The sequence below is a fragment of the Chenopodium album genome, chromosome 2, assembly GCF_948465745.1.
Source record: "Chenopodium album chromosome 2, dcCheAlbu1.1, whole genome shotgun sequence".
Classification (NCBI taxonomy): Eukaryota; Viridiplantae; Streptophyta; class Magnoliopsida; order Caryophyllales; family Amaranthaceae; genus Chenopodium; species Chenopodium album.
The window spans coordinates 18,127,840-18,136,686 of record NC_137835.1 but is presented as its reverse complement, the minus strand read 5'-3'; the positions used below and the strand labels follow the sequence as shown (position 1 = coordinate 18,136,686).

General features: G+C 31.7%; 1 protein-coding gene across 1 annotated transcript; it reads right to left on the bottom strand.

Annotated features, from left to right (window-relative positions):
• Positions 1-691: 691 nt before the first annotated feature.
• Positions 692-8,642, bottom strand: LOC145583940 (MD-2-related lipid-recognition protein ROSY1-like). The gene is made up of 4 exons (XM_081640887.1): positions 8,383-8,642; positions 6,164-6,265; positions 3,510-3,670; positions 692-913 (listed from the first exon to the last, which is right to left on the bottom strand). Exons 1-4 carry the CDS (start codon positions 8,474-8,476, stop codon positions 797-799), a joined length of 474 nt encoding a protein of 157 aa, XP_081497013.1. The 5' UTR covers positions 8,477-8,642; the 3' UTR covers positions 692-796.
• Positions 8,643-8,847: the final 205 nt, after the last annotated feature.

The following is an 8,847-nucleotide window of genomic DNA, read 5'->3' as shown; positions in this document are numbered from 1 at the left end:
TGACTTCCCAACTGAACCAATATTTGATCCATTATGCTTTCTTTATAAACTAATTTTTCAAACATGGTGCAATCAGCAATAGTTTTTAGAGTAGCTTTGGGTTATGCACTAAACCGAAATACCAGTAAATTAATACGTACTCCTTCGTAGGACACTCTAACTTGCATTTTGGATTATTGTTTCACAACTGTTAGAACTGACACGACACGACATGACATCACAACATGAACTCGACCTCTAAACTTAAAGAGAGAAATTTGTACACAAAGCATCACAAACCGGGCCTAATTAAATAAATTTATCATATTGTGCAATAATTTTATGTTTTACATAAGATTTATATATTTAATGAACAACGAACCTAAAATCAACACAAAAGGAAACACAAACACGATTACACGACCCCCCAACTTAACTGAAATCCCAGCTGTAATAAGAACCAATTGGGTTATGTCATGAAGTTCCGGGTTAACCCCATCTTCCTCAAATTCTATGAATGTTGATCAAATGAGCAGATAAAATAACAAATAAATAATGCACATTGCTTAATTATATCATGTAACTACTAATTTTTTTATAAGTAGCAAATAAACAATTACTAATCACTATTAATGTGGCAACCAATTTTAGATATAGTAGATAGCTATATATCACCTTGTATACAGAAACAGGATATAAAGTGCTTTGTATGTACTTCAAACTTGTATCAATTCTGTAAGAAACATACCAAGTATGAAGTATTTACATAATTTTGTCAGCAAGATAGGTTAAGAAAGTTTGTACATAAATTTGATTTTTACATCAGAAAGTTCGCAGCCATAGATGATCCAAATCCAATGCTAAAATCAAAAGCAACACAGGATAGTTGACGCTTGTTTGCATCCAGGATCTTCATCTTCAGAGTGTAGGAACCCTGGTGTATAATCACATTATTTACAGGGTTAGAAATGATAAGAGACCAAACTGTAATGATGTAAAATTTTATCAAACTACCATCCGCTATTGTTAATAAACTGAAAAGAACAGAGTACAAGAGAATAGTTCAATGGTGATGCACCTATCACCCAAGGATTTGGTCCCACAATTAATCCTCCCCAAGGACAGAAAGCTTTACCCATATTGGCTATTGCATACTCGCGAGTACACACAGTTTTGTAAAGGTTTTTGGCTGGTAAAACAAGTCGCTAGTAGACAGTGAACAAGTGGAAATTGAACATTCATACGAAAAACTGATTACTTTCCTTTGTTCGAGTAGATTAAAGTCCTTTAACAAAGCACCTATTCTAACTAACTTACACAGATAGCAATGTAAGTATATTAACCTCACAGTTAAGATTGCCTTTCATTCCTATAAATATAAAATCTTTGGCTTACAAACAGTTTATGCATGCATGCCAAAGTGGAATTAAACCTTAACATTCATGGCTTTCATTTATCTAGAGGAAAAGGCTTTGTTCTCCTCAACTTATTGAAATTTTTTTAAGCAAAATTATTTATTTTAATAAGTTTTTTTTCTTCTTCTTTTTTTTTTTTAAATTTTTTTTTTTAAAATTCCGTGTAAGAAAGTTTCTTATTAATCAATTAATATAATTCCTTTTTTTTTTTACAAAAAAAAAAAAAAAATAAAATAAAAAAATTAGCAAAAAAATAGACAAGTTCAGCAAGATACAAGTTAAGCAAATGTTCAGCATAAGTAAGTAAACTTCATAAATACAAAGTAAGTTAATAGAAATAAACTGAGAAGAACATAGCCTAAGTTGTGAAATTGAAAAAACTATTGGTCATTCTCTCTATATACAAGTACAATTACAGTTTTTCACTTAAGATAGGATAATAAATAGTCTTGGAGTAAATGGTAATAAGAGAAAAACATCAAAAATTAAAAGAGTAACAAAATTTTACCAAGGGAAGTGGTCAATCATTCAAAGAGGGAAAAAGAAAGACTATGAATACAAACTAATTTTGGATATGAAGATTGAAAAAACAATATTTCTGTTAGTTAAACGTCCAGGTCGTCCACATGTTTAGTGTTTGGAAGCCATTAAAATATGGAAATATGAGGAAAAGTAAACCTATGAAAATCAGTAGAGATGTACAATAATATTTCCTTATTCACTTTTACAGGCAATTGGTTGACATTAACATTATTCACAAACCTCCATTTTACCATCTTTGGTGAGTTATATGTAAGCAATATATCGTCAAATATTATCTTGTTAGATTTGCCTTATTGCATATTTTCAAAATATCAACATTTTATAATTTTCATTTTTTTTGAAGAAATTATTATTTTTCTTATTAATGATTAAATGTTTTTATATTATTGGGCAAGTTATTGTAAAGGAAGTAAATATTTGTGTAATCCACCTATTTATCGAAGTTCTACTCACTTTTCTGTTACATCCAAATTTTAAAATTATACTCACATTTGCTGCCTTTTTTTTTTTCCCTTCGTATTTATTTAGTTATTATTTTTCCTTTTTACAAGTTTTACCCCTTCAATGAACCATAAAATGAGACCGAATTTACCTATTCCTCCCCAAATAATAAAAAATGCAGATTGGCTTGGTTACCAAAGCATGACTATAACTTAGGAAGACAAATTTAAAATTTCATTTATTTGGTTTGTTATTGTGAAAAACTATGAAAAAAAACAGTGGGAATTGATATTTTGTACTTGTAGTTTAATTTTAACAGAGCACAGGTGGGGAGGGGAAGGGGTAGTTATGAGTTTCTTAGTTTTCAATCAATTCTAAAGAGAAAACTATGGGAAAATAAATAAATCAAAGTGCTTGTTTGGTTGCAATGGGAATTAAATTCCTATGGTAATTTTACATTTCTTATGAAGTAGCTCCCTTCACATATTTTCAAGAAATTTGCTAAAACTTGTTTGGTGGACATAAGGAAATTTGAATGACTGGGACGGGGTTCAAGTATTTATCTTCCCATGACATAACCAGATGACAAGGGATCTAAGCACTTGTGAGGAATATCCATTGCTTATGTCAAAGAAGTGCAACCAAACAAGCACTAAAAATATTACTCATATTTGCTTGATTTAACTTTTGCACAATTCCTTTGCAACAATCAAACATGGTAATTGAGGAAATTTCTCATTCGTATTCAGATTCACCCATATTTGCTTATTAAATTTGGGTTCCAAACTCAATACAAATTGCAAAAACCTCAAAGGAAGTCATCATATCTAAGGTCCGAGCTATAAAATACTTAATATTGACGTGAAGATTGTGGAGAACATGGCCTCATTATGGATAAGGGTAGAGAATACCTAGTCCTCCTTAAGCCTCTACATAAATATTAAGAGACAATATGTTTCACTGCCAAATGTTAGTGATTAGTAGAATCTCTATCAAAGCTTGTTAATAAATCAGTTCTAACAATCATTTAATCAGGCATATAATTAAGTCAAACACAATCAAACCAACATTGACTATTTTATACAGAAGTTTATAAATAAATAATTAAAGAGTATACAGAAGATAGCTCACCGGTGGAGTAAATATTGGCAAAACCTGGGAATGTGAAATTACAAAATCACCAGTTGAGACTGGGCAAGAAGTCTCAGTACATAAATCACGGGTTTCACTGTGCACATGCCATCCAAAGTATGCAACATCAAGGTCCAATTTCCCACCGGAAATGGCATTTCCTGAGGATATAATATGACCAAAATGATGTTACACAGAAGTAAAAATAGATCTCATCAGAGGAAAAGGCATACTAATTACAAAGCCGTACACAATGGCACTAAAAAAATCTCACATTAAACATTAGTTTGTCATGATTATAAATTATAATGCACCCCCTCCGTTCTTTTATGTTCTACTCAGTTACTATAGATTCACAATTTTAAAAATATTGAAAAATGTGAGTAGGTGTAAGATAAAGTAAAATAAGGTAGAAAATGTAAGAAAGGTGGGTTTGTGAACGAAAAAGGTGAATAAAGTAAGAGAGAGAGAGAGTGAGTATGACAAGGTGTAATTAATTAATTATTGTAGATTTGAAAGGGTAAGATCGTAAAAGGGGTATGCCAAAAAGATTAAAATAAAGAGAATAAAGCAAAGTGAGTAGAGCAAAAAACGAAAAGTTTAAAATGAGAAGTGAGTAGAACGAAAAAGAAAGGAGTATAACCCAAAGAAAACAATTGAAACTGGTAAAAAGACCAACTAACCTACAGAAATATAGCAAAATTTGGTGGCTAATAAGTTAGGTTTTACATTGGAGCAAAATTGAATCTACACAAGAAGTGCAGTGAAAACAGATCCAACGAAATTTCAGCTTCTGGATGAGAATCATAGTAAGTTAATGGAAAACTTTATTAAAGGTAAACACCTTTTTACCTGGCCTTTTCAATGGGATACTTAGAAGATAGCTGCATCTACAGAGTACCTTACACACGATTTTCGATAAGTAGTGCAATTAGTGCTTCATGATACATGACTAGTGACTACTAGTTCAGCCATCCTCACTAAAAAAATGCTAATTATCATATCCTCACTTAAGGAAACCTCTACGGCTCTACCATTACAACATAATAAATCCAATCTACTTCCAACAATTCTTCCAAGAATCGGTATCAAAGATTAACTTTGCCCACTTAATCAAGCTTATAAGTTAAATATAACCATAATTGTCTTATTAGTTGAACAGAAGTCCTTAATTTTGGATATGTTGCAACCAGCAACAGCAACCTTCTCTTTTATAATTCCTTTGTTTTTTAATTGCATCTTCACTATTTATATACTAGACCACATTTCATTACTAATATACTCGTATGTGACAATAAGTGTCATTATTGTACTGTTGTTGTGTTAATCTCACATCTACTTTTCACACTTGTCAATGTGTATTCTCAATCGTTAATATCTTTGATTATCAGCAATTAATGATTATAAAAAGTAGATGTGCTGCAACTAATTACCAACAAATGAAGTATTTCACAATACAAACAATTATTGTTTCTCAAAATTGTATTTAAGTTACGCATTGGAAATTGTGAAGTCAAAATGAAGCATATGTATTGAAATACTGAGTAAGTATAAGAGATTGAAAGCTCCAAGGGAGTGCATCCCTGTTCCTGGGAATTTATGGGCCCTAGGCATAATGTAAGAAAAGGGCTCCTTACATAATAAATTTTTTTACACGCAATAACTTTAAATATAAGACAATGAAAATAGCTTATATTATTTGAATAGTAAGTCTCCATACACATTACTGGAGTAATAACTTTGCATAATATTTCGGTAATTGAATAAATATGAAATGGTGTAATTGAAAAGATTAATATTTTGGAGCAAAAATTCATAGAAACAGGAAGATTAGAAGAAGAAGTGAAGAGGTTATATTGTATTGTTATCTCCACCTAATTGACATCTAAGTAATTTAATGTTAATTGCTAACTAAATGCAATAATTATCTTTTTAAAAAGTAGCTTTTTTTTTTTTAACGAGTAAAAACTACAGAGTAAAATTCTACAGCTATGCAAACTGATTTATTTAACATTTTTGGGTCCTTTTCTGGCGTGGGCCCTAGGCGGTCGCACTCGAGGCCTACCCCTCCGGGCCGGGGAGTGAAAGCTTGCCCTTTATTCGGATACTTCCTTCGTTTTTTTTTTTTTTTTTTTTTTTTTTACTTGCATCATTTCAACACTATTCACAGTGGCAGATCTCTATTTTGACTCTCATTCTCTTTCTTAAAATTTCTTTTTCCACACAGAAGACTAGTGAGAGTTGACATTACACTTAACAAATATAACATCTTAATTATTTTCTTAATTGAACATTATGACGATCATACACAAGGATCCTGTCAATGGAGGTCATGATGGGAAGCACCACAACTTTCCAAGTATAGAGACTTTTTCCTAAAGGCCTTCAAGAGTAAAACATTTCAAAAGAAAAAAGCATACAACTATATAACCAAAACATCTCATGTCTACAGAAGATAAAGAGGCATGAAATCAAAAACATGCAACCTGACTAGAATATGTCTATGTCTATGACAGTTCAAGCTCCTCAAAAAGTCATTTGCCAATATCAGGATTTTTATGGTTAAGATTAGAGAAGCAGTATTGGAGCACAAACAAAGATTGCAGCAAAGAAAGGAAATTTTTTAACAGAACATGGGAGATAGCTAAATATACCAGCAGATGCAGCGATACTGAAGGTAGCTGGCTGGCCTCTAGCAACTGGATCAGGTGATATTTCAACCCCGTGTACCTTCACTTCATAATCAGTTTTCTTATCTGCAAAGAATTATAGGGTTGTGACTTGTGAGACATGCAATTAAGAAGCAATCTTAAAGCAGAACAACGGTTATTTTCTTATTGTAATGAATTCAAGTGTCCTCTCTCTCACAACATATTGTACAGATATCAACACTTGGGTTTTTATTCTTTAAAGATTTGTACACTCTAACGCCATATTTCATTGCACTATCCAGAGTTCCAGACATTCTTTCAAAGCCCAAGTTTTACATTTAGTGTTACAGAGCTGAGGAGGACTTATCCAGCTTGCAACCACCACAATATCTAATTTTATCTAAGCATCTCCTCCTATCCAAACTCCAGAAAGTAAAAGCAGAGCTTAAAGCCTGCCGTAAAGACTTCAAGTTTCCTCTGGTATAAATCAACACAATTCAGATAATAAAAAAATAGAAGGTAGTTAATCCAAATTGTGATGCCATAAGGCCCCCAAGTACCCATAACATATCATATATCATATTCTCTTAATCAGACTATATAATGTTGTTTCATTTAATATTTTCAACAGATTTAACTCAAGTTTAATACTTTAATGAAAGGAGAAAGACAAGACAGGGAAAGAGAGTTGACAGGTCCACAAGGCTACTGTTACAATCTTGCATGTTGCATGCATATAACATCAGAATAGTTTAGAATTGAATACACATTACACCAAAAAAATACATAAGGATTCAGCAAATTGACAGGTCAAACATACTAAGTGTCCTCAAATATGGTAAATATTCTCTGACATGTAATTGGAAAAACACCTCCTTGATTTACCTTACACGAATTATATCCTAAGACCTTTGGTACTAACATTTAACAATCACCCATTTTCTTTAATTTCCCAAGCAATCTCAGCCACAATACCTAATCCAAACCTAATTACATTTACTCTTAAGTGTGTAATCTCCTCAAACAACAATGATAATCTAAACTCTAAATGAGGGTGTTGTAACCTTCACGTTCTTTACTCTTATTTATTAAAAGCTAAGTCTGCAAGTGTAGTCAACAAGAATTCTTTCATATGATTATACTGCAACCAAAAAAGTACTAGTATCACATATTTCTTGCAATAGTAAAATCTATGCAAGAACAACATTTATGGGTAAGGATTGCATACCGATGGCTTCAATAATTATTTTTAACGAAACAATCAAGTGAGTGTCTCTCTCACAGTCTTACTCATTTGTTTTGGTCAAAATCTATGTGACAGCCTAGTGATTTGCATGTTGTGTATGGCCTATAATAATTTTTGCACCAATTTGTGATAGCAACATTCATGAAGATAACTATAAACAGAAAATCCCATCTCATATAAAGGGACACTTATATGTTAATAAATGACCTGCAGTGAAATTCCCTATTCAAAGAGAACACATTAATCTAAGTTCGAAAATCAAAGGCGTAATTTAGAGTCATACGATATATGCACATAAAGATTTGATGATAAGTGAAATCTATTGAACCCATGATTATTTAGAAACATGACAATAGAAAAATGAAAACCACTTATTTCTTATTTTCTGTTTTAGGTTTTTTTTTTTTTTTTTTAAAAAAAAACAGAAAACAAAAAACAAAAAACGATAACAATAGACCCGATTTTGGTTCAGTTTTAAATTTTAAAAAGACCTGATAACTCTGTACCATCCAAATTCGCTTCCAACACAACCTCATCAGCTAATAGATAGGTAAACACTCTAATTACAAATGAGGTAACTTAGTCTGCATTATAGGAAACGAGTAGATATAGAACAATTTATTTGTTAAACTCCTATAATTTTCATCTAAATTAAAAATCCAAACCCAATTGAAGTCTGATCCAATTATGATACACAATCTAGTCCAAAAGCAAGTGGATTTACACACCATGTTTAAAATTTCAAAACACCCCTATTAGTCCAGAAATTTCCGAAAGATTTACGATGTAAACTCTATGTATTATCCAATTGTTCCGATCACGGAAATTAATCTATAAAATCCGACAACATAGCAAAAAGAGTGAATTAAATAAATACAACTATCATCCTAACGAATTAATTCAGATGAAGCAAGAAAAAATCATAAAAAATAGGAAAAATCAACAGGAATAAAAAGCAAAAAAGAAGAAAAATTACCACAATATCGAATATCGGTGGCGTGAGCGGAAGGAGAGAGAATGAAAAGTAAAAATGAAAGGAGAATAAGTGTGATTGCAGTATGACGCATCATCTTCTGCTTGATTTTTGTTGTTTGTTTTAGTGAGAGAAAGTGAAGTAGAAAGAGTTTGAATTGAAAGTTGGAAATGGAGATGAAGCAATTGATTATGGAGGGGAGTAATACTGTCAAACACTAACCAGGAGAACGGTAGTTGGCGCTTCCCAGGAATCCTTTTCAAATTATTATTATTATTAACCCGGATCCCGGGACAGGCTTGGCCATAGAATTAGGTTAAGTTTGGTCATAGCGTTTGATATTGCGATTAACATTTTTAGTATTCAAAACAATACAAAGAAAAAAAAATAAGAATGTTTGGTAAGGTGGCGGTTTGAGTAGTGGTTAGGAATAAAAGTTAAGGTTAGGTAGCTTTTCTCAAACGTTAA